This window comes from Megachile rotundata, chromosome 9, assembly GCF_050947335.1.
Source record: "Megachile rotundata isolate GNS110a chromosome 9, iyMegRotu1, whole genome shotgun sequence".
NCBI classification, from domain to species: domain Eukaryota; kingdom Metazoa; phylum Arthropoda; class Insecta; order Hymenoptera; family Megachilidae; genus Megachile; species Megachile rotundata.
The window spans coordinates 7,443,120-7,470,282 of record NC_134991.1 but is presented as its reverse complement, the minus strand read 5'-3'; the positions used below and the strand labels follow the sequence as shown (position 1 = coordinate 7,470,282).

At 35.9% G+C, this 27,163-nt stretch overlaps 2 protein-coding genes across 2 annotated transcripts in view; one reads left to right on the top strand and one right to left on the bottom strand.

The window, feature by feature from the left end:
* LOC100877896 (cilia- and flagella-associated protein 298) overlaps positions 1 to 27,163 on the bottom strand; it is a 119,627-nt gene that overhangs the window by 81,871 nt on the left and 10,593 nt on the right. The window lies entirely within an intron of this gene.
* Teh4 (tipE homolog 4 phospholipid transfer protein) lies at positions 822 to 26,492 on the top strand. The gene is made up of 6 exons (XM_003706313.3): positions 822 to 1,472; positions 6,029 to 6,474; positions 8,029 to 8,239; positions 12,227 to 12,681; positions 17,239 to 17,536; positions 22,836 to 26,492. The coding sequence occupies exons 2-6, from the start codon at positions 6,332 to 6,334 to the stop codon at positions 23,112 to 23,114; spliced, it is 1,386 nt and encodes a 461-aa protein (XP_003706361.2). The 5' UTR covers positions 822 to 1,472; positions 6,029 to 6,331; the 3' UTR covers positions 23,115 to 26,492.

Genomic DNA, 27,163 nt, shown 5'->3' with positions numbered 1-27,163 from the left:
TTGGAGAATTTTGAGACTTGGGAGAATTTGGGGAATTTAGAGAATTTTGAGACTTGGGAGAATTTGGGGAATTTTGTGAATTTGGAGAATTTGGAGAGTTTGGGAAATTTGGGGAATTTGAGGAATTTGAGGAATTTGAGAATTTTGAGACTTGGGAGAATTTGGGAAAATTTGGCGAATTTAGGGAATTTGATGAGTTTGGGGAATATAGGAAATGTGGAGAATTTGGAGAGTTTGGGAAATTTGGGGAAACTGGGAAATTGAAAAATTCGGACATTGAGAAATTGGGAAATTAAGAAGTTCAAAAATTAGGAACGTAAAAAGTCAGAAATATGTTGATTTAAGAATAGGAATTTGATCAAAAGGTTAAGAAATTACGATTTTGAGAAACTAAAAATTAACATTCGGTGATATGAACATCTGGAAACTTGACTATTCTTTAAAGAAGTCTGTAATATAAAAATTTGTAACCCTGACAATATGCTGCTCAGTGGTTTGAGAACTTCGCAATTTTGAAATTTACTAAATCTGAAATCCTCAAATCAATCATAAAAATCCTTAATTCCTAAAATTCAGAAATCATTTCCTTCAAACACCTCAATGAAAATACATTCCAAATCCTTTCACCCTAAAAGTTGTCCACACATATTCTCAAACTTCCAAAGTTGTCTACAAATATTCTTCCTAGTACGCGAAGCTGATTCGATACATAAGTCGCGGTAGAAAAAAGCATAGGTCAGCAGCAACCCACTCGTCCACCGTAATTAATCAGCTTTTTGATGCGAAGTCGTATCCACAAGGGTGAACCTCGAGGGCGAGCACAGTCGTAGGCGGATTCTAGGCTGATTCGAGCGCTTAGGGCGATCGGTTCGTGGCAGCTCCCCATAAAAGCTCGGCCACGGTGGTGTTTAGAGCGCAAGCTCGGCATGGGGGAGCTTGCGAGCCATACAACACTCAACGGCAAGCCTTGTTTTCAAACAGTCGTCCGGATTGCGTGGGTGCTTCGTCGTCAGACGTCGTTGAAACTCTGGCGAGCGATTTTCTTTCTCTCCTCGATGTCAACGCACCGCGGATGGCAATGACATCGGGAAACATGGATGGAAATGAGAACGCAAACAACGTGACTAATTAATTGCGCTTCGATAATTTTGTGCTACGAATCACTGTCACATTCTAAGATTTGAAAACTCGAAATTGTGAATTGTGTACATCTTTTGTGAACGATGTTTCATAGTCGAGTGGAACTATTATTGGAATGTAGGATTTTTTCAGTGATCGATGATCTGTGATCGAATACTTTGGTACAATTTTAAATAAAACTGAACGTGAGTACAGAGTGAAATTTGATCTTTTCAAGCAGTAAAAGAGTGATATTTAACACGCTGACCGTTCTCGATACCGGTGACATTTAATAGGACGCGCGATAGTCTTGAAGGTAAAAGATGTCGATCGTGGCGCGAATGCGTTTCTTGGTAAGTGTTTACAATTTTTCAAATTGGAAATTTTTATCTTATAACATCGTTACATTTTTTAACTTCTTTAAAATTTGAAGAGTTATTGGAAACTTACTTTGTTTTATGAAGTTTGAAAACTTTCTTACGTGCACGTGTCAATATCAAAATTTTTATCGATAAGCTGCTGGGCAGTTTTCAAAGAATAATAATTATTGCTAGTATTTGTGTTATGTTAATTATTTGTTGACGAGATTTTTGTTATTATGCGTTCAGATTAAGTGTTTTACGCTGTATTAGGATTATACTTGGGTTTAGTAATACAACACAGAATTATAATCTTCGATCACTTATTGAGTGATCACTTATCGAGTGATCACTTAACGAGACATTTGTCGTTAAATGCATTCATTCTTTAGTGAAGTTAAGATTAATGGTCAAACCCACAAATTTTTTAATACTTATGAAAAGAAATTGCAAAACGATGTAATTTATTAATAATATAATTATTAATTAATAAGATGTATCTATCTTATTGGTGCAATTAAAAATTATGTTAGTTTTTGCACTTTCTGCAGTTCTCTTGCACTCTTGCACTTCTTCAATTTATTCATTTCTTGAACAATTTTGTTATTAAATTATTTTATCGAATTTACTAGTACAAACCAATGTCTGTCACAAAATTTAAGAATTGTACGAAATAGCAAAATTACACAAATTTTAAAGTTAAGCTACCATATAAATTATTATAATTAAAACAAATTACTAATGTAATTATAAAATATCATTATAATTATACTCAAATTGTAATGAAAATTATCATCAAATTTTCATTGAAATTAATATCTAAACTACAACAAAAATGATCATAAAAATTGTCACTAAATATCAAATGTCAGAACTATCACAAAAATTTTCATGAAACTTATCATCAAATTTTCATGGAAATTAAGTTAAGCTACAACGAAAATGATCTTGAAAATTATCATTAAATATCAAATATCAAAACTATCATAAAAATTATCATTAAATATCAAATATCAAAGCTATCATAAAAATTATCATGAAAATTACCATAAAATTTCATAGAATTTATCTAAACTAGAATAAAATTATTTTCAAAATTATCCCTAAATATCAAATGTCAAAACTATCATAAAAATCATCATGAAAATTATCATGAGTTATGAAATATTAAGCGAAAATTGTCTCAATCTTAAGCAAAGCATATTTAAATTTTAATTGCGAAAAAGGTTAAAAGTGAGTCCGACAATTTTACGAATATATACGCAACAGTGAAATCTATACCCATCGCGAAACTTTCGAGGTTCAAAGAAACGAACCAGTTCATAGAATGCCTGCAGGAAAACATTGTTGCTTTAGATAGTCGACGGTGCACTACAATTATCGTGCACGAAAATAGCCTCGTTCTCTCCTAGTATTTCCTTTGATGTCGACTTAAAGACCATTAGATCGTCTCCGTCGCGAGAAGTTTCAGGAAACCCTCTAACGGCCGCGTTTACCAGAGGCTAGAAAGTTTCCCTGAATCGATAGGTATTATTTTCGAATGACCGTTAAGCGATCGCCCCTCGCGTTGTAATAGGATTACGAGTATCTAATTGCACATCATCCGGCGAAGTGCACCTGTTTACACTGGCGCTGCGTCTAATGAAGTTAAAACCAGGTAATTGCCTCAAGTGCATTAACGTTGATACGCGAATGGCGTGTACCGAATGAAAAAGTCGATGAAAAGGGACGAAAAAATGTCGACTAGATACTAGATTGAGCGATCGATAATCGGTAACGATCTACATAATGAATGTTGGACAGAGACCGCGACGTTTGATCAAATAGACACGTTTTATTCTTGACGTTCAGATGATGAATTGGCATCCTTAGAATTCTGGGAACGCTAATCGATTTTGAGAATTCTTTAACAGCGAGATTCTACGAAGTGATGAGTCAAGGTGTCTGAAAAGTCACGAGAGCGGGATTTCTTGAAGAACTGTTTTTAATTATTGGGATAATTAGTTCTATTACGATTACATTGTTCTTACATCGATTACTTTAATTAGTAGGTGGAGAGTAATTAATATTCGATAGTTGAGGTAGTAATCGCTATTTGATTTCAAGTTCTTGTATTAATTGTAAAAGCTTTTGTAATATATTAAAATTCAATAGAATATAATCAAATTGAATTGGTAAGGACCTAATTTGGGACTTCGTTTGTTTTGCTTAAAAATTTGTTAAAACTTATAAAGATTGTTATTTTTTATGATACATTCAAATATTGTCTTAGAAAAACTCAAACTTCTAAACATTCTAAAATACCAAATATTCAAATCCCAAATTTTCAAGCCTTAAATTTTAAACTTCAAGTCAACAAATATCAAACTTCCAAGTTCCTTCTTGTCGTTCCCAAGCTGGAAAATTAACTTTATAAATTTTCAATTTCTGAATCTCCAAACTTGAAAACTTTAAATTCCCAAGATTCCAAAGTTCCATGGCACCGGAATTACAAAATTGTTAATTTGAAAAATCCTGAGGCCTTAAATTCCCAAAATTCTAAAGACCTGTAGTACAATTTTCAAAATGCTAAAAATTTAAAAACGCTAGATTAATTTAAAAATTTAAAAATTTTGAAATTTACTAAAATCCTAAAGTCTATTCTTGAAATTCTGAAATCTTAAAATCCCGAAATCCTGAAATCCTGAAATCCCAAAATCCTATAATTCTAAAGTGCTATGTTCTTAAAATCATATGATTCTATAATCTTAAAATCCTGAAAATCGATGACCTTAGAATCCTATAATCCTAAAATCCTACGACCCTGAAATCTTTAAATCTCAAAATACTCAAATTTCCAAATCCCCAAATCTTCAAATCCAAAAATCCTAAAATCTCCAAATCCCCGAATTCTCAAATCCCAAAATTCTCAAATTCCGAAGTTCTCCAATCCCAAAATTCTCAAATCTCCAAATTCTCGAATCCCCGAATCCTCAAATCCCCAAATCCTCAAATCCCAAACATCTCAAATCCCCGAATCCTCAAATCCTCAAATCCTCGAATTCTCAAATTCCCAAATACTTAAATCCCAAAATTCTCAAATCCCAAAATCCTCAAATCCTCGAATTCTCAAATTCCCAAATACTCAAATCCCAAAATTCTCAAATCCCCGAATCCTCAAATCCTCAAATCCTCAAATCCCAAAAATCTCAAATCCCCGAATCCTCAAATCCTCAAATCCTCGAATTCTCAAATTCCCAAATACTTAAATCCCAAAATTCTCAAATCCCAAAATCCTCAAATCCTCGAATTCTCAAATTCCCAAATACTCAAATCCCAAAATTCTCAAATCCCCGAATCCTCAAATCCTCAAATCCTCAAATCCCAAAAATCTCAAATCCCCGAATCCTCAAATCCTCAAATCCTCGAATTCTCAAATTCCCAAATACTTAAATCCCAAAATTCTCAAATCCCAAAATCCTCAAATCCTAAAATTTTCAAATCCTCAAATCCTCAAATCCCAAAATCTCAAAATCCGAAAATCCCAAAATCCCAAAATCCCAAAACAAAAAAATTCCAGTGCTTCAAAATTCCAATCTCCAAACCCCCCAACTCCCAGCCTCTGTTTTCCAGTCCGTATTCACCCAGCAACCCCTAAACGTTCCATTTTCATCGCTCGATTTTTATCGACTATATTAAACGCGTACGATCGGGTTTCGATCGCGTGTCACCCTTCGATGCTTATGTAAAATCAACCACCTTACATAACCGGAAAATCAATGTTCCACGTGACCTTTTGCAGTCCAGATGATATTTCTTAATCAAGGGTAAAATACTTTCTTTTTTTTTTCCTCTCGAGAGGTGGACCTTGAAAACGTCGATACCGAAGGACGTCGTTCCATTGAAGAATATTTTGTTGGAGAACAATTCCGAGTACGCGTGTATAGTTCTTAGGAATTTAAATACGTACGTGGAAGTTTTCTAGTTCGAGAAACTGTCAAATCGATGAAACACGACGGCTAGTTGGCAACGAGAACATTATGACCGAGACACCTGTTGTGAAGCGTGCTCGAGTTTGTAAAATTCAACGATGCCTCAACTTTCTTGGAAAATAATTCATACCCGCTGGGGCCACAAAATGAATTATATCCTTAGAAAATTTTCCCCTATTCATGTCTTGGAGTGAAACGAAAATTACCGAGCAAGTACCAAATTGTTCGAGTACCAAATTAGGAAGGAATGAGGCTAATCAAATTTTAATATTTTATTTTCTACTTTTTTTTCTCATTTAACCTCAATACACAAACTGTTGAAAGATTGAATTTTATCGTAAAATTTACTAGAAGATAAACCGTATTAAGTATGCACGAAAGAAAACAATGATAAATTCTTGAAATTATTCGACGTATTTATAGACCTGTTTAATAAAATGCAGTTCTTGGACAGATTCAATATGTGTAGTAACAGAGATAAATAACATACTAAATCGAGATTGCTGGAAATAAATGGTTGGAGAGCAATCAATTCCCGTGAACGTTGGAAGCGGCATTAAGAAGGAAACTTATTTACAGAGGTTCGATTCAAGTTGGATGGGAAGCGCGTTATCGGGTCGTTTTTGAGGAAAGTGGATCCGTGAATGCAGTCTGCTTCGTTGAGCTGTAATAAAATATGCTCCGATGACAAATAGAGTTTGTTCGCGGCGAGATTGAGCGATTCGAAGCGAGTGACCCGAGAGGAAGCGTCGTGTCTGAAAGGAGTCCTCGGCTTGATGAGAAACGATTTAGATTAATCCGTTCAGAAATTACTGCGGAGTAGCCGAGGTTTCCAGAAGGGGGAAAAGCAGGACGAGGGGATACCCGATTAAAATACTCGCGATGGGACGGAAGCACAAACGTCGCCTGATACCGGAACAGGATCGCAGGATATGCGGCAGTATCTGCTTCTGTCAGTTCACTATTGTCATCAGCTGCGTCGCGTTGGTTTATCTGAGCGTGGCAATCTACATGCCGTCCCACAGGTAAACGACAAGGCTGCATCGATTAATTGACCAAGGCCGATAGTAATTAAGTTACCACTCGTCCGACCTTAATATCCTCGGAGATCTATAACTTGCTACATGACTCTGACTTTAGCCTTACCCTTGCACTTTTCATCTCTGTCGAATCATAAATGATTACATTTTTATTCTGCCGTAAATCGATCGCTGTATCAATTAACGCGGACGTATCGCTGCCAATAAATTTTCACTCTGAAATTTTTAATGGTTATTTTATTATTAATTTTTTACCGTTAGAACTGCGCGAGATTAAGGATCTCGTATGAACAGACATCATTTTTATATAATGAACATTTCCTCGTTTCACTTCTTTACTATTATTAATGTTCTGCTACTTCACTACTTTTGTTATTTTAATATTGTCATGAATCACTATTCTAATGTCCCACTACAATAATATAGTGATACAATAAAATCGTAGTATAGTAGTATAGTAGTATAGTAGTATAGTAGTATAGTAGTATAGTAGTATAGTAGTATAGCAGTATAGCAGTATAGCAGTATAGCAGTATAGTAGTATGGTAGTATAGTAGTATAGTAGTATAGTAGTATGGTAGTATGATAGTATAGTAGTATAGTAGTATAGTAGTATAGTAGTATAGTAGTATAGCAGTATAGCAGTATAGCAGTATAGCAGTATAGCAGTATAGCAGTATAGCAGTATACTAGTATGGTAGTATAGTAGTATGGTAGTATGGTAGTATGGTAGTATAGTAGTATAGTAGTATAGTAGTATAGCAGTATAGTGGTATAGTAGTGTAGTAGTATAGTAGTATAGCGGAGCAGTGGTATAATAGTATAGTAGTATAGTAACAGAACAGTATAGCAGTAGACCAGTATAGTAAAACGACAATGCAAAAGTAAAATAGTAAAATAGTAAGGCACTATAGTTCTACAATGAAATAGTGGAATTGTGGAATACTACTATAGTAATATTATAAAAATGTGGAAGAGCGAAGTAGCGGTACAACTATGCACTCTATAATTAATAAAACAGTAGTATAGCTATATAATCGAATTAATAGCATTGTAAAATTGTTGCAGTGTAATACAGTAATATAGTGCAATAATTGAATAGTAGTGAACTGAAATACTAACATAGTTACATAACACAGTAAGTGGAATACTGCAAAAGTGAACTAATTGAATAGTAGTGGAAAAATGTAGTAGAATAGTAGTATAGTGAATTAGTCAGAGTGAATTAGTCATAGTGAACTAGAAATTAGTGGAACCTAATAATATAACAGAAAAATAACAGAGTGAGAAAATTGCAATATAATTGAATAATATAGACGTACATGAAATCTACAGTAATATAGTTACCGTAGTACATACATAGTAATACAGTTCTATGGTCCCATTTCCCAAGATATCGGTTTAATTATTTAACGTAACACCGCCAGACGAATCCAGAATCAACAAATCCATCGAACGTAGCAAGCACCGCGTCCCATCATGCGATATTCAAACCACGCTCGGAGAAATATTAATGAAGCCGGTGCAATTAATTTCTAGGGCCTTCCACGCGGGAATCGATCCAGATCCAGTCATGTGCCAAACCATTGATACCACCTTAGCCACTAATTGTGGCTGGGCGAGCTGCGGGGAGTGGTGTTTGACGAGAACCACGGGATTTTGTCCGCAGATACAAGCAACCGTGAGAAGAAACGGCACTAACATTGTTTTTGAAAATTGCACTAAATTCAACAGCATCGCCTGCCCTCAGGTATGTTCGGTTTACGATAACATAAATATTCAACAGTTTACATTTCCATTATTCCATCTCTGATTTAACTCAATTTAAAAGAACACGAATTCTTTTCCTGTCAGATTAATGTTATTTGCGTTGGTAAGCCGTTGAGGCGGGCAATAATAAATTTTTTTAATCCTCGAAAAATTCAGTCGGCAAAACGTATTTCATGCCGCTTAGGACACGAATTTTCCGGCGAGTATCACTGGATGTTCTGTGAATTTTTCACGCGGACGATATCGGTTTTCCCGTCATAAAAATAAGCGACCACCGGCGTATAATATATCCGGAAACCCTGCTACGAGAGTAATGCCCCAGACAGCAAAATAGTTTTCCGGAATCGACGGTGTACCGTTTCGTTCCCGCGGGAGATGCAGAACTGGATAAAATGATCCGAACAACCTCGAAACTGTACCTCCCGAGGGAGCACGCAGAAAAATAAAGTTCTCGGATCAGCGGGAAGTTGTTAAGTGATAATCGTAACAGGCTTCACCGCGGACAAACATTTTCCATTACCGCTTTGGGGAACTGTTTGTGCCAGATTTTTCGGGTAAAACGATACTTAATTTAGGTATATTTATTTTGAAAGTTAGTTGGACTTATTTGAATTTATTTTCGTTAGTTGGACTTTATACATCTTGTGATGTGACGTGCAATTTGTTGTGATACGAGATGCAACTTGCGATGGTATAATGTGAGGCAACGTGTGGTGATTTAATATTTTATCTAACGGGTGATCTAAACTATGAATCTGTATTCCAAGATTCCTACATAGGTTTCCACACCTCTAGTTTCACATGTTACTATATCTCTATATTTGAGTTTTATATCAGATTCCCATATAGGTATCTACAATAGATCCTGATGTTACTTGATCCTACAGGGCGTCTCGCAACTAGGGTGTCTCATATGTCCACATCTCTATATGCTTCGATCCCTACATTTCTCAATTCCTATATTCTTAGATTCTTGTATCCTTAGGTTTCTGTATTTCTAGATTCTTATATCCCCCGTTACATGTATTTGAGAATTCTTATGTTCACAAATCCTTACATCCCCAGATCTCTATTTCTCCACATATCTATGTGTCCCAATCCCTATATCGCTAAATTCCTATATTCCCTAATCTCTAACTCCTTAGATTTCTACATCCCTAGATTCCTATATCCACAGCTTCCTATATCCCTAGATTCCTATATCCACCGCCACCCGCATTTCCAGATCCCTATATTCCCAAATTTCTACATTCCTAGATCTCTACCTCTCCACATCTCTATGTGTCCCAACCCCTATATCCCTAAATTCCTATGTTCCTAGATTCCTATGTCCACAGCTTGCTATATTCCTAAATTCCTATGTCTTCCAATTGCTATATGTGTCAATGCCTATCATTTTTAATCCCTATACTCTAAATTCCTGTAACCCTTGATATCCATACTCCTAGATTCCTTAATCCCTAAATTCCTGTATTCCTAGATTCCTATGTCCACAGCTTGCTATATCCCTAGATTCCTATGTCTTCCAGTTCCTATATGTGTCAGTGCCTATCATTTCTAATCCCTATACTCTCAATTCCTGTAACCCTTGATATCCATACTCCTAGATTCCTTAATGTATTAATATCCATATATTCGTAGAACGTCAGATACCTAAATCTCTAAATGCTCAGGTTTCTAAATTCCTACATTCCTAAATTTCTACTCAAGTTTTCTATACATTCCAATCCCCTATTTCTCCCAACTGTATCTTCCGATTCCTAATACCTTTCTTCCCATAACCAAATTCCGATCTCCACATCTCCATATCTCATATCTCACCTCCCCTAGACCGCTACGTACATCTTAAGGCCGATTTTGATGCCACTTCAACTTCATAGTTCGATCAGTCCACCACGAAAAGCAATTTATATTCTCGTGATCGATGACCGTTCCGGTACATCATTTCTCCCGAGTTCCCGTGCGTGGTTCCCAGATAGAAAAAAGACAGGTTCATCGATCGGGTCGAGTTCAAAAGAGTACGCCGGACTGCGTTTTTAATTAGCCCAGCTACAGGTAGTTCAACGAACGTTGCTTTAACGGAATTAACCGGGGAAAAATCCGGTTAGCGAGGAAAAGGATCCAAAGAGGAAGGAAAAGAGTACAGTGGACGTTCATTTTAACGCGATACTGTCGCAGAATTTCCATCTACCGTTGAAAAGAGTTTGCTTAGAAAGATTTGATAGATTTTACGTGAGAAGTGCTTTCACAATAAAGCTTAATGTAATGAGGGTACATCACGAATCATGAGGGTATAACGATTCTATTTATCTTATTTTTAATTAACCAGACCTTGTTTAACATCATAACAGTTTTAATGAAGAGACTTTTAATAAACTTAAAGACCTCGTTTTCGAAACCTAGATCTTTTAACGAAATGAAATACAGAATTCGTCGTTAACGGAGATGATTCCCTTAAGGTTAATAAATGCGTCCACGTGAAATGCAATTAATTAATGTCGCTCGAACACGTGTAAAAGTTGTCGTGTACCACGGTTTTTCGACGGAAGTTTCTGTGTTCAAGTCCATGTGAAACGATATTATCGAGTTATATTAATGTAATGAAAATAGCCTGACACCGGTTACTTTGATGCCCTAACCTCGTTCACTACTATGTAACGCTTCCGATCGGGTTCGTCGTCTTGAATAACTTTCTAATGGCACGTGTCCTGCTCTGCCACACCTCTTATCGATCATGTATGCCACGCATTATAATTTTAAGTTTTCCGTGATTCACAGGATCGATTATTACTGTATAAGTACATTGTTCTTTACAAAGCGAACCCGGTTTGTTTTATATAGTCTCTTTAATATTATTATATGGTCCCTTAGCAAAAATTATGCGTTGAATGTAAGAAATATTTGTAGTTCTTGATAAAATACAAATTTGATAAAATCTGAATTACTGTTAGAATAATCATTCAGTTTTTAAGAATAATTGAAACAGGGTTTAGTTAACGGAGTCTAATGAAGGTTTAGGTATAGCGGTGGATTATAATGAATTTTTATGTAATGAATATGTGAACGTCTACAAAGATTATGGGGAGCATTATTAATGACTGTTAGACCTTCAAGATCGATAACAGGGTGAATCTGCAGAAATTTCAGGAGAAACGAATCAGGAGGTCGAATGTTAGGAATATGCCTGATATTTTCTACTTAGAATTCATGAATATTTTATTACTATTTTTACTGTGAGTGTTGAGCGTAGAAAGTTATAAATATAAGCTAATAACTAGTGTTTTAAAAGTGATACTATAAGTATAAGTTTCAATTGTAGGTGGGAACATATGTAATAGTGTATTGGTCAGACATATGGTTGACACATTCCACTTAAAATATTAGAATCATATTCGATAGTGACTGTTGCGCTTTCAAAATTAATAATCAATACAATGTATCAATTTTTCGAATTTTCAAGCTTCCCAAATTTCTGCTATTGTCAAAATTGCAAGTTTTTAAATTTTTAAGCAAGTTTCAAACGTTCAAATTCTCAGGTTTTCAAGTTCCCCAATTTCTTAATTCTGGCATTTCTAAATCTTTAACTTTACAAGCTTTAAAATTTCTTATATTCTCAAAATTGTCAAATTGCCAAATTCTCAAATATTTCAACTTCACAAATTTTCAAATATTCAAATTCCCAAACTTCCTACTATCCAAATTCCTAAATTACACTCAACAAAAATTATCAAATTCCAAGACTTGAAAAGTGGGTTGGTAGGCTATAATTTCAGCCTACACATAGCACCTCATTCACAGAAGTACAAACTTGTATAACTTGATTATGAAAGTTCCAATGTGTAGTGTAGACCACATCTTACACATACATCCTCGTCTACCAAAAAACCTCAAATCCACCTAAAAGTGCCAACTCCAATATCTGTCATACTCATCCTCATATTCAAAACAAACTTGCTCTGTTCCGTAGGTGAACATGGCTTCCGTAAAAAGATACAATTGCAACAATGGCAGCGAGTGCAGTGTACTCTCAGGGGTGTTTAACTGCAGCCTTGGCCACTGTTCGAACATAAGCGAGCTGATGTTATGTCACTACAAAGCCGACGGCATCGTGGTGGACAGCGAGAAGGACAACATGAAACTGAACGGCTTCTTCAGCTGTCAGAATTCCAGATGCACGAAAATCAAGGATCCCTTCAGCTGCGATCGTTATTGTCCAAACATCAGCACATTCGACGTGAACGTATTCCTCATGCAGGACGACAACGTCATCGCAGCGAAATGCGAACGAGGCCTAGCTCTGAACCGAGCTAATGGAAATTTGCCTGGCACCAGGCTAACCACGCCTGTGAAAATCTGGGACGATCAAAATGGAAGTCTTGTCGCTAGCTGCATGGCTGTCAGCAATGAAAAGGACGTCATAAGGTAAACTTTGATCATGAATCAATAATTGATTGAACGGAATTACATCTTCAGTAACCTTTGCTGAACTCGAGATTTAATTAGTATTTTCAGTACAATGGTTTTGCATTTTTTGTGAGGGGAAATAGCAGATGAAGGTTGTCTGAGTAATTTTTTTGATAATTTGCACTTTTATGAGGAATTGTATGCTACATGAAATAGAGAGATATGAAAAAGGTAACAAGTGAATTAGTATTGTGGAACACAGATAGAGTGGATTAGGTTAGATCGGATTTTATTTAATACTTTCAGTATGGGTTTGATCGCTATGACGCGTGGTCTTTTTTATTGATTATTATTATGAAAATAAGGGTAGCCACTGAATTTGGGTCTTGGTAAGCTAATTGTACATACATTAATTTTAATCTGAATGGATTTTGAATTTTCGTTTGATTGGATTTAGCCTACTGTGGAAATAACCACGATTATCGTGTGTAGCTTTTTTTATTAACAATAAGTAATAAGACACTGTTTTAATTGATAATATAATTCAATGTACCATAACATGTTATAATTTACATTTCTTGCATCTCTTATTTTTATTTTTCCTTTGTACTTAAATTTAGACCCACAATTGAACCCCTGTTTATACAATTCATATTATATACCTCGCGTTACGTCATCGTTGTTTGTTACAATACATCACGTAACATCTTATGAAACTTGAAATTTCCCTTCATTTTTCATGTCATGTTTACCATTCTCCTTAAGCTTCTTCCTATTAATTTTCTCATAAAAATTTTAGTAATCCAAATCACCTCTCTATCCTTTATTTGCACCTCCACCTTCTATTTACTCCATCACCCATTACATACCTATCTAGTCACCCCCTGTTTCATCTTCACCCCCTCTTCAGACCAATCTACCCTTTTTCACGTCCCTATCTATTTACCCATAATCCCATCACAGCCACTTCTTCATACAAATTTTAGCGATATAACCCAGTAGCGCCTACACTTCTTTCATACTAATCTACCCCTCCCCCGCGCTCATCTACCTCTTAACTCCCTTTTTTCATATTTATTTATTCCATTCACCTCACATCCCCTATCTACATTATTTACCCTTGGTCCCGTTACGTCACTTCTCACCCTCAAAATTTCAGGAATGTACCCCAATTACGTCTTCAGCCCTTGTTCATGCTAATCCATTCTTTTCACCTCACGTTCTGTGTTCATTATTCATCCTTAGTCCCATTACCGTCGCTTTTCCTGTATAAAAATTTTAGTAATGTCCTCGAGTTAAATCTTCATCCCTTTTCCATAAACTCACATTTTATATACAACTTATCCACTTATCAGTTACACCACCGTCAATTTCCCAATAAAAACTTTAGTAATCACCGTCATAACAGAGATTTCCTATGAAATTAATTCAAGGGAGTTATATCATGAGAACTTGAGGTTCCTATTAAATCCAATTAAATCTTAATCAAATAATCACAAAGTGATAAATAAACGTATAATTCCAATTCGAAATAACTGAATGATTATATAACACCGTTCTAATCGTTCAGTCGATATCCATTAATGACGTCAATCCCAGGCAAGCAAGATAGCGAATGCAAATTGAGTAGGTGGCTCGTAACACCTTCGAGTAGACTCAGTGTCTGGTGACGTAATTAAGATACCAAACAGCAAACAGCAATGTTTGTCTGTATTATTAGGTCCTGAATGGGTTCAGTGTCGAGCATCTAGAACGATTCGACTAGAGGAGGAATGAGAGTTCGATGCGCTTGGTCGTACTTCTACGCTCTGTAATTCCATGCATGGTAATTTTCACACATCATATTTCCATACGTGGTGATTCCACGCATCGAATTTCCACGTGTGGTAACTTCCACGCGTCACAATTCCATACGTGATAATTTCCACGCACCGTATTTTCAGGGGTGGTGATTTCCACGCGTCCTAATTCCACGTATGATAATTTCTACGCGCCGTAATTCCGTATGTGATAATTTCCACGCATCGTATTTTTACGCGCAGTGACTTCCACGCACCGTATTTCCACGTGTGGTAATTTCCACGCGTTGTAATTCCATGCATGGTAATTTCCACGCACAGTATTTCCACATGTGGTAATTTCCACGCGTTGTAATTCCATATGTGCTAATTTCCACGCACCCTATTTCCACACATGGTGACTTCCACGCATCATATTTCCACACGTCGAAATTCCACATGTGATAATTTCCACGCACGGTATTTCCACACGTGGTGATTTCTAAGCACCCTACTTTCACGGGTAGTAACTTCCACGCATCCTAATTCCACTTATGATAATTTCCACGCACCGTATTTTCACACGTGGTGATTTCCACAGGTAGTAATTTCCACGCATCGTAATTCCATGCTTGGTAATTTCCACGCACCGTATTTTCACGTGTGATAATATCTACGCGCCTTATTTTGGTATGTTGTCACTCAATGTCTGGTGACGTAATTAAGATACCAAACAGCAAACAGCAAAGTTTGTCGATATTAAGTCCTGTATTAGGTCCTAAATGGGTTCAGTGTCGAGCATCTAGAACGATTCGACTAGAGGAGGGATGAGAGTTCGATGCGCTTGGTCACGCAGAGGTCAACGTTTCTGACGGTAAATGGGCCGACTATCTTTGGTCTGCCCTCGTATTTTCTACTTTTCTACACGATTCTTCGACTTACGTAAGAGTGAACTTCGATGTAAAGGGCAATCACAATGGATCTCTAAAGCGACTGGAGGAGGGGATGCTCTTTGTTCATCGAGTACTTACTTTTTGGAGGCAGTTTGTTCCGTTGTTCTAGGTGGTCGTTGTGTTAGAGTTATAGGAATATTTGGGGCAATTTTGGAAAATTTCACAGTTATGAATTTTTATGTTTTTAATATTTTTAATTTTCATATTTTTATTTTTTTCCCAAATTCTCAAATTCCTAACTCTCCCAAATTCCTAATTTCACAAATTTCTCAATGTTCAAATTCCTAAATTGCCAAATTTTCGAATTCTCAGATCTCCATATCCCAAATTTCTAAATCTCCAAATTCCCAAATTCTCAGATCTCCATGTCCCCAAATTCCTAAATCTCCAAATCTCCAAATACCCAAATTCCCAAATTCTCAGATCTTCATATCTCCCAAATTCCTAAATCTCCAAATACCCAAATTCCAAAATTTGCAAATCCCCAATTCCAAAAACCTCCAAATCCCAAAACCATCAACCACTAATCTCGAAAATCCCCCAAATAAATCTTGGGGGATTAAAGGGTTAACAGCGATACGCTCAAGCACCCCCGGCGCTACAGCTTGCGCCGCACAATTGCTATTCAAGATACCCAGTTTGTCGACAATCGAATCCGTTCACGCACCAATTTGCATCAATAGACATCCCGCAGCTTTTGCAACCGATTTGTACCGAATTAATAAGCGTGAAATTTCCAATCGAGTTCCCAGTCTCGTCCCGAACGGAATTCCTTTGTCCAACTTTTCGACGAGTTACTTCCGTTTTTTCCCTTCGGTATCAATTACTTTTTATCACAGACACGCGATATTTCTTCGTATATTCTCCTTCTTAGGGTCTAGATAAGGGTATTTCCATGGCAACCATTGATCCTGTGGCTCTCCTCGATCCGCGCACCCTAACTCCTCAGTTTTTCTTGCTCGTGCGTTCTCCAACGCGTTTCCTTTATTTCGATACCTCGTTCTCTTCTGTCCCTTTATCGGCAGAAAAAGAATGGTCGACGAACACATCTTGTCGGGCAAAAGTCTTTTGCAGAACAGATCAATGAAACGTGCTCGTTTTCTTGCCTCTATATTCGCGAGGAGGGAAACAAACTTTCGCTGGAAATGTGTTTACGAAAGGAAACTTGGTCGTAAAAGATACGGCCTTTTTGAGGAAAATATCGTGACCCTAGATAACCGCTCGTTTCGAGCACGAAACACAATCTTGAACATGGAATGTTCACTGGTAACGACTAACCAGCTTAGAGACAAAGGGGAAGCCAACCTATAATGTCCACGAAGTTATAAAGTTATGGTTTTTACGAGGATGTATTTGTTTCATCTAATTTATTTTTAGTACTTCGTATCAGGCTTAGTTCCTTAGGTTTCTGTAAATAAAATTCGAGATGAAAGAATCAAATTCCTAAAGGGTTAAACCTCGATATTTTTAAGATTAGTTTAGGATTTTTATTTATGATTGCTGCCGGAAAAAATATATTCTTTAATGGATATAAAAATAGGTACAGTAGATGTGACACTTATCATAAATCACAATACATATCAGTGTTTTTCTGTGGATACAAAATCTCGATCTTCCTAATCTAACTTTTGAAATATGTACGTGCTAACTTCAGTTGTATGGGTGCTCCTGAGAGGTTAAATGCAAAGCGTTAATTTAGCAAACTTGATAAAATTTCTCTTTGAAGAATTAAGTTTGAAGATAATGAAATGGGAAGATATTCATTGTCGGAAGGATTTGTATGGAATACGAAGGGGATAAAGTGAATGCCTTTTATAAATTGTGTTTCGAATTCTGCTTGGCAGGACGGAGGATTGCGTGAACGGCACCTTGTTAAGGGAAATCTCGGTGCCTCAACCGTACATCAACTTTACGAGCTTTCTGAATATATACGAGAAGAGCTTGCAATACCCATTGGATCCGACGAACGCCTACGTGCCGGCGCAACGATCCCTCACAATTTACAATAATTCCCGGTTATACATCAACTTGGAAGGATGCGTCAACACGTTGAAAGGGGAATGTAAAGATTTTCTTGTCAGTTATGGTCATGACGGCGACAACCAGACGGCGCAAAGCAGATACCCATGCTACTACAACAAGGTACGTAGAAAAGTGCTTTTGTCACTTTTATTTAAACACACGATTAATTTTGTCACTATTTTTATTTACTTTCACAATCAACTTTGTTACAATTTTTATTTACGTACACGATTGATTTTGCTAAAATTTTTATTTATATGCAAGATCAATTTTGTTAAAATTTTTATTTACATGCAAGATCAATTTTGTTAAAATTTTTATTTACATGCAAGATCAATATTGTTAAATTTTTTATTCATGTGCACGATTAATTTTGTCAAAATTTTTATTTCTATACACAATTAATTTTGTCACAATTTTTATTTCTATACATGATTAATTTCGTTACAATTTATAATGAATGACATGCAAACTTATATATTTTAAATCCTTTATTGCTTGAGTTTTAAAATTTTATTAAAAAATTTGTCTACCCTTCAAAGTGAATAGTACATTACAAATGTATTAAAGTTCGATAAAAAAAACTGCAGTCTTATGAGTAAAAAATTGTTATTGCTAGAAAGGGCAAGAAATATTTCCGATAATTTCCATGATAATAAAATATGCAGTTCCGTTTGACAAGATATACAGATTGCACAGTATTTTAAAAAGAGAATAAAATTCAATCGAAACGTTTTAATAAACTTCTCGAGCTTCCCGATTCAATGAAGTAGAATCCTATTCCTGAATCGTTCAAACTTTTATTAAGCAAACGGGAAACGAGTTTTCCTGTTACTGCAGCGTTCTGTCTTCGAAGAGCAAATGCTATTCTACATAAAACACGATGCTTTGCAAAAGAAAGCAGCAAACGTAGGGGACTGCGAAACACTTTCATTAAAAAAACATAACGTGTTTCCATCCCTTTACAATCGAATTTTTAATTCGATTCGACACGTTTCATTTCATTGGGGTTTCAGTCGAATCAACGGACCAATCGATCGCGGTAAAACCTCAAGGAAAAGAAATTTCATTACGCAAGACTTACTAGAGAACCGGAAAGGATCGCTTTCAAATTAAACTTTCAACACGCAATTACTCCACGTGTCGAATTTAAGTGAAATAGGAAAAAATATCGCGTCTTTGAACGACTGAAGCATACGAATGAAGGTATTACCTATCTGTTGCTCCATTTAACCAGTTGACGGTGGAATTTAGTTTCAAAAGGTCACCACAGGGTGCGGAATTAAAAACAAGGAACGACGTGTATATGTTACGGTGAAAGACCGAAATTGGTGAATCGAACGCAGGGCAAATGGTACTATTATACATTTTACGAAAAACCAGGAAGGATTACATTTTTATTCGTCAAAAAAACTAACAATTCGTTTCTGAATATGTTATTCTTATTAAAAGCTTGAAAATTGTCAAGAAATAATACTATACACAAACAAGTCTTGTATAAAAATGTATAAGACTTTACCTCACAAAGCAACGTGCCATTATTGGCCCTGCTAACTGCTGACGCTGTTTCTCCGCAAATCAACGCTGGCCGTCCAAGTCGCGGGTTAGGTACGTAATTAGTTTTGATACGCGAACCCCAATCCATATGAAATATTAGGTCTACCGGAAAGTTCTGTCCGTTTTTAGAATTAACCTTACCATTCTAAAACGGTCAGAACTTTCCGGTAGACCTAATACGTAGCGGTCGTATTGGTAATATAAAGGGAACATACCATCAAATAATATTCTTATTACATTTTATTGCGATTTCGAGTTTTTATAGTGAATGGTAATTTTTTATTTTACACGACGAGTATACACGTCAAACGCACCGCAGTAGAGATTTGGCCTGACGTGTATACACGTCGAACGCACTCAACTGGTTAATTTGACACGGTTTTAATCCGAGCATTCGAAATCTATCTGCTTGATTTCCCAGTGGTACAGCAAATTCATTTTTTCGAATTTGTTGGGTTATTCTTGGATTGGGAATTTTTGGAAATTAGGAGGAAATGATGGCACGACAGGGATTCATACACTGTAATTCCACGCATTGTAATTCTACACACCATGATTCCACGCTTTGTAATTCCACGCATTGTTATTATACGCCCCATAATTCCACGTACTGTAATTCTACGCGTCGATTTTCCACGCATATTAATTTTCACGTGTTAAAGTTTCTATGCATCGTAATTTCGACGAATTGTAATTTCCACACGTCGTACTTCTACGCGCCGTAATTGCATGCGTGGTAATTTCCACACATCGTATTTTCACACGTGGTGATTTCCACGCATCATGTTTCCACGTGTGGTAATTTCCACGCGTCGTAATTCCATGCGTGGTAATTTCCACGCGTGGTGATTTCCGTGCATCGTATTTCCACGTGCGGAAATCTCCACGCGTCGTAATTCCATATGTGATAATTTCCACGCACCCTATTTTCACGCGTAGTCATTTCTACGTACCGTACTTTCACGGGTAGTAATTTCCACGCGTCGGAATTTCATATATGATAATTTCCACGCACCATATTTTCACGCGACGTGATTTCCGCGCACCGTACTTCCACGGGTAGTAACTTCCACGCATTGTAATTCCATATGTAAAAATTTCCACGTGTGGTAATTTCATCACGTCGTAATTCCATGTGTGGTAATTTCCACGCACCGTATTTTCACGCAAAGTGATTTCCACGCACCGTACTTCCACGGGTAGTAACTTCCACGCATTGTAATTCCATATGTAATAATTTCCACGTGTGGTAATTTCATCACGTCGTAATTCCATATGTGATAATTTCCACGCACCGTATTTTTACGCATGGTGATTTCCACGCGCCTTATTTTTATGTGTTGTATCTCAACGCCCCATACTATCACGTGCCATATCTCCATGCATTACATCTCCCCACGTCGTATCTCCACGCTCCATATCTCCGCGTAGCGTACCTTTCACGCATTATAAATTTTATCACAATGCTATAACCTATCACATCACTTTTCCATCATGATCCAACCTTCGTAAACCATAATATATGAAGAACACTTGTTAACCTATCCAATATATTGTCAACCCCAAGAATTCCCATCCCATAATCTTACCAATAATAATACAAAGATCTATTAAAACCTTCATATTTCACCACGGTATTAATTTATCAGAAATGAATTTAATACAACACCTGTACCCAAGGGAAACATCAGAATCATTAAAAAATAATTAACTAAGATGAATAGATACACAGTATGTTTTCAAACAATTTGCTACAAGGTGAATGGTTATTCATGTTGATTTAATTGAATCTCTGGCGAGATTGTTTTATAATGAAGCGTCGCGAGAAGTAACGATCGTCTTGTATTTTCACGAATAAAATTACGGAGACCGTGGAAGCGAGCTGAAATTCAATTACGCCCTTTTTCTTGTTCGACTTTGCGCGATACGGTTTCGATTAAACGGCAAATTGTGCCGTGCAACGTTTCGCGGGTTCACTGGTAGAATGTTGAATCGAGGCTCGTGAAACGGGATCGTATATTTTATTCAATACGCTCGGTTTTACGTACGATACCATCGTGAGAACGACTTCGGGGAACGGGTGCAAGCCTTTTAGTCGCTTGCTAACTATAAAGTAATTACTAATGCATTATGTTTGACGTGTAACGTGGAACAAATTGGAACAGAACATGATGAAATTATGTTGCAAATGAAACATTTAGAAATTCATATTTTAGGAGTCTGTCTAAAAATGTACAATTAGCATGTTTGATAAAAATCTGAAATTAATTTACCAACTAGTGAAATGTGAACGATACAAAGTTTACATGCAAAATTGATAGTTCAATATTTAGTACTAAAATTATAATTTTAATTTCCATAATAAAATTAAAGTGTTTGAGTAAAATCTGTATTTAAATAAAATTCTTAAATGTTTATTTTAATAGATTTTTTTTTTAAATGCAGTTCTGTTTTAATTTTCTGTCTGATCTATTGATAAAGTAGTTTAAGTTAATTTAAAATCCATTAATGTGATCGAACCATTTATTCAAAGGTCACGATAAATATAAAACTATTAGAGGGAGATAACAAAGAATATTCTATGAGAAAGGGGCTCACTTTTCATCAAACATTTGTGTCGCTGTTAACCTAGATCTTGAATTTCTTGGGAAGCATTTCTTTCCACTATCTTTGCTTGCATGTCCTTTCGCTCGATGTGACGTTTTATCTGCTCTGAAATATCTTCTGCACTTCAAGTGACTTTTATGATAATGTGGAGTTGTCTATAAGCTTACTGTATTATTACGAGCTTGTTTTGTTACGTTATTTTATCATATTATTTTTAATATGACTGGAACAACTTTTATCTACTTTTATCTTTTACTGGAAAGCTTACACTGTCAGCCATTTTACAGTAAGAATATTGATGAAGCAAGTGTGTAGTCATTTTTGTCAAGCCTTATACTTTAGTTTGAAACATCACATGAGTTATTTGATGACACTTTCATGAAATAGTGTCAGACTTTTATACATTTCTTTGCTGTTTAATACACAACAACTTAATATAAAACCTTCTCTAAATGTCAGCCATTTTGTAGTAAGAATATTGATTATGTTATTAATTATGTAGTCATTTTTATCAAACTTTAATTTTGAGTCTGTTCTACAAGTAATATTTGACAATACTTTTATGTCATCAAATGATGTCAAACTTTTATACATTTCTTTGCTGTTTAATACACAACAACTTAATATAAAACCTTCTCTAAATGTCAGCCATTTTGTAGGAAGAATATTGATGCAGCAATTATGTAGTTATTTTTAACAAACTTTAATTTTGTATCTGTTTTAAAAGTTATATTTGACAATACCTTTATGTCAAGTTAAATTAATTGATGTCAGACCTCATAGTATAATATTAATATTTATATCATGTACTAATATACATTCAAGACCTGTTTAGTACAACCGGAACAACAGAATCATATTACCTAATACAGCCTACAATTTCATATTAATAAAACGATCATACCCTTTCACCGCCCTCAGATTAACACGCTAACTATTCCAGAACAGCCATTTAATATGCAACGCCGTAAAAAGTTCGCATAAAAAACTCTAATCACCCAATAGATTAAGAATGTCGACAATGTCACAGTGGAATACCATGCAATCGTTCAACAAGTACAATCCGAATCGTCATTTCCATGTTTTTCGCGTGTCCGCAGCCTTATCATTCTCGAAGCAGGTCACGCGTGCTGTTCCTCGCGTGGTTGTACCCGCCGCTAGAACTCGTATCAGCGAGTCATCGCCAATTACTCGGCCCGCTGATCCCTTGTATCCTATCTAACCCCAGACCGATCGAAACGATCATTTGTTCCAGAACAACTCGTTCTTCGTGGTGGCACGTTTCGACCTGAATAAGACGCGTACGGAATTGCTGATCGCCATAATCGTGCCGTCTGGCTTGTTCGTCATCAGTCTGATCACGCTCGTGATTATCACGCGATCGGTGCAGGTGGGCGATGACGCGAAAATGCGTTGCCGATACTGCGTCGACAAACAGGAGGTCGAGGGCGAGGACGAAGGACTCGTCGAGGCCACGCCGTCGTCGTCGCAGGGTCACATGAACGAGAACGAGATCAAAAGCATGGCGCTTTAGCAGTTTAAGACACCCGGGACTAACAACGTGCTGCGTTACGAGAGGGTGCCATTGATCGACACCGACGAGGCTGAGGACTCGTTTTGAACGTCGATTAAAATTACAGTGAATTTGATCGATGCCAACGGCCGTGCGTTCCCTTGGACTAGCCTCGTGCTTGTTCCTTTTTTTATCGTGAAAACTTGTGCGGTTGTTTATTACGTGATTACACGTCAGTGAATGGTGAACGGATCAAAGTACAGACTATCGAAAAACGGACTTCGATTTGGTGAACGCAGATGCTGGGCAGATGCATGTGCAAGGGGTGTGCAGTTGAGATGGGTAAACTATTTCAATTTTAGCTTCAAATATTTCTAAAACATTAATACTGTCGAATCCTTAAATTAAGCATGTAGATTATGATTTTTAAATGTTCAAACTTGCAGATTATCAAGATTCATTTTTGTATTACTAAAGTCATAATGTCTGTAGTTTCTTGATTCTCGAATTCCTACAGTATAACTTTTGATAATTCATAGTTCATAATTCTTGAAATTCACAAATCCTCAAAGTTCCAAATGTCCCAAATCTTTATCTTCCGAGTCTCCCTTTCTTAAACCCCAAATTTTCAAATCCCCAAATTAACATATATGTGAAACTGCAAATACGTAATTTCACAAACCCAACATTCTCGAATTTCCAAAAGTCCAAATCTGCTGAATTCCAGATCTTTCAACTTCCAAGTGCCTTCAGTTCCTTGATCCTGAAATTCCTTAAGCCCCAATTTTTCAAATCCCCAAATGAACATATTCCCAAATCTCCAACTTCCAAATTTTCCAATTCTCAAGTTCCATTCTAAAATTCCCAAATTGCAAATCTTTCAACTTCCAAAACACCCCAATTCCAAAACCGGTAAGATCCCGAACCATTAAACTCCAAATTACATTTAAATGTCCAAATGTTCTAAATTCTCGAATCCCCAAATTTTTTAATTTCTAAGATTTAAATATTTGAACCTCCGTTTCCATCACTGCACATACCGTGCACACAGGTGTCCCTGAGTTCTCGGGCCCTTGACCTGCCCATACCACTGACATAGATTAATCTATAAAAAAAAAACGCTTGAGCTGCATCGCACTGTTTCGAGGATTAACGCTTTCTGCAAAATCGTCGACTAATTGTTCATATTTTGCGACGATAACGGGGTATTATTACATAACCGACATAGCGTAGAGATTCATTAGAAGAATGTAGGGCATCGACAGAAGATTTAAAAAAAAAGACTGATACTTTTTTCCTTTGGTGAATACAATCATTTTTATCTAGCAGATTATTATCGAACGTTTTACTCGGCGCTGTTAAGTTCAATTTAAAATACCGATATGAATTGGTGAATGCGATTGCAATTTGTAATATGCGTTCTCCTCGTGCACTATCCGCAACAGCGCACAATAAATGTGTTCGAATTGAATATTTTATCGTCTCGGATGTTATGCGATCCTTGTAAAAGTCGATCAGTGAAAGGTCTAGCACAAATGCTTTAAACATTAAAAATTATGTGTATTCAATTTGGAGATTTAGGTGGATCTTGGTCGTCTTCCTAACGGAGAGGAGATGGAGAAAAACGAAGAGAATATTTATGTCACCCAAATGAGGGGCCAAAAGTAAATTAAAATCACGATGGTCTAGTTAAATGTTTATACTTATACATTTTACATGGTCACCGATGCCTTGAGCAATTTGCGACTACTCAACCTGATTTCAGAACTTTAGTTTGCCTTTAGAGATGAATTAGTGACCTAATATAATAGAATTAGCACTGAACATACCGGCAGGTACTTGTTTTTATCTAGTTCATATAGGTACTTATATGTAAGGGGTTAGAATGATTTTTAACAAATCACATTTTTAAATCCTAAAGATAAATCCCAAACTTTTTAAATATCTTTTCTCAGATACATCTGAAATTTTAATAAAATTGAAATTTTATCCTAAGGCAGGGGTTGAAATGATTATGACATCTACTACAAATCTTGATTTTAAAAATAATTACGTGCTTCAATTTCAGAAAGTTTTAAAAATGAGTAAAAATGAAACATAACCGAAATTGTTTCGATGCTTTATAGTGTTAAAGAATGTTCAAAGCACTGGTTCAAGAATTCACATGTAGTTATATATGTATGTTTATCAGCCATTAACCCCACGCGTGATCGATTTCCAAAGCGTATAAATAAATAAAGTAGAATGGTAATAATGGCACCGTCACGCGTAACAATAAAGTCTATTATCGATTACTTGTACAAAGTTCGTGTATTTCTGTACTGGCGATTAACCCAAGACACGAACAATAATACCACGATGCTTTCGATGTACAAAGTAGTCTAGAGAAGTCGTTGTCCTATAAAAGTCCCTTAAGTTTCGAGCGTACAAGAAACAACCGATTTACTGTCGGTTGATCATGAGTTTCGACCATCAACGAACTTGCACTTCTCGTATATCACATTTGCGGTGTTGCAACGCGTTTAGTCATTAACATGTGTAAAAATTAACAGTTGACACTCTGATGGCCGTACACTTCGTGAAATCGGCCGATCTTTCTATTTTACTCATCGGATTTTAGAGGTTATGTCTTCTATAAAATTCGATCTCTTACTTAAAATTCGATCTACATTAAAAATTCTATGTATCACAAAATTCGATCTTGTAAATTAAGCGATGTAGTAAATAGAAGTGAAATATCAGATGAAAAGTGAAGCGTCGTAATAATGGCCGTCAAAGTGTTGATTACAACATGGACGCTACAACTGCCTTTATGTAAAGTCATGATATCTGTTCATCTAACAACGTTTTAATAAACTGATATTTTCTATCTTTGTTAGCATGGAATTTTCTGTTCATACAGATGTAAATATAAAATGTAGATTATGGGTTAGAATGATACTCGAGTGCTGCTGCTTAATAGGTAACATGTAACATAAGCGAAATAATTTTTTACGATATATAATTTAAGGATACTTTCATTTAAAAACTGCAATATAAATTTATAAAATTTTGAAGTATTAAAATTCGATGTTTCGTTGAAACGATTGTAGAATTGTAAATCTATTTTGCCCTTTTCAACCCTCGACTGAGTATATTTTATTTTGTCCTCTCTTAATTTTCCGAATTAATTTATAAAGTTAGGAATGCCTGATTGTAATTAAACCGTTGTATATATGAAGGGTCATAATCCAATTCCGCGATTCGAGGGTTGAAACTGTAGAATCTGTGAATAGCGTATCGATATTTAGAATATGAAAGGCAGGTCGCTAAAATCGAATACAGTATCGTAGAATGATGTAAAAATTTTGTAATCAGTGTGATTTTTGCAACCGAATAAAATCGACGATGTATCATATATATTTTATGATCACCTGTTTTTTTGGTGTTTTATAGTGATCATGGCTGATAACTAATTAAATGTCTCGTAAATATGGACTCGGATTTATTATAGATAGAAGAGAATGTTCTCTCGATATCATGTAAAATACACGGTAATCGACATTTTCGAATTCATGCTCTATGTGCCTTCTTCCGTTTACGCTAAAGTCGATTAATTATAATCACTCGTGTCTTCGAACGGACTAACTCTTTCGCTACGAAATCAATATAAAAAATGTACTTTTATAATCAAAACTGACAGTGGCGAATTTTAGTTAAATTAAAAATATTTTATTACGATTGACTCCAAAGTCATTTACATTTTTAAAAACGGTAATTCAAATTTTATTTCAGAACTTGACGTGTTTACAAAAATTGTTTAATGATTAATACAAAATTTTTAGTTACTAATATTTGATTATCTTATATGTTTCCCAGGGAAAAAATTCGTCACTGAATTTCAGACTAGTACACAATAGAATATAAATAAAATGAGAACTGCACGCATCAAAATTTCGATAGTGGCCTAGTTTTTGAACGGCGAAAGGGTTAAAGTATGGAACGTATAAACAATAAAACCCAGTGTAAGAAAACTTCTACGATATATATTTATGTTATGTCTATTTATCGCCCAAGTATATTTGTAACAA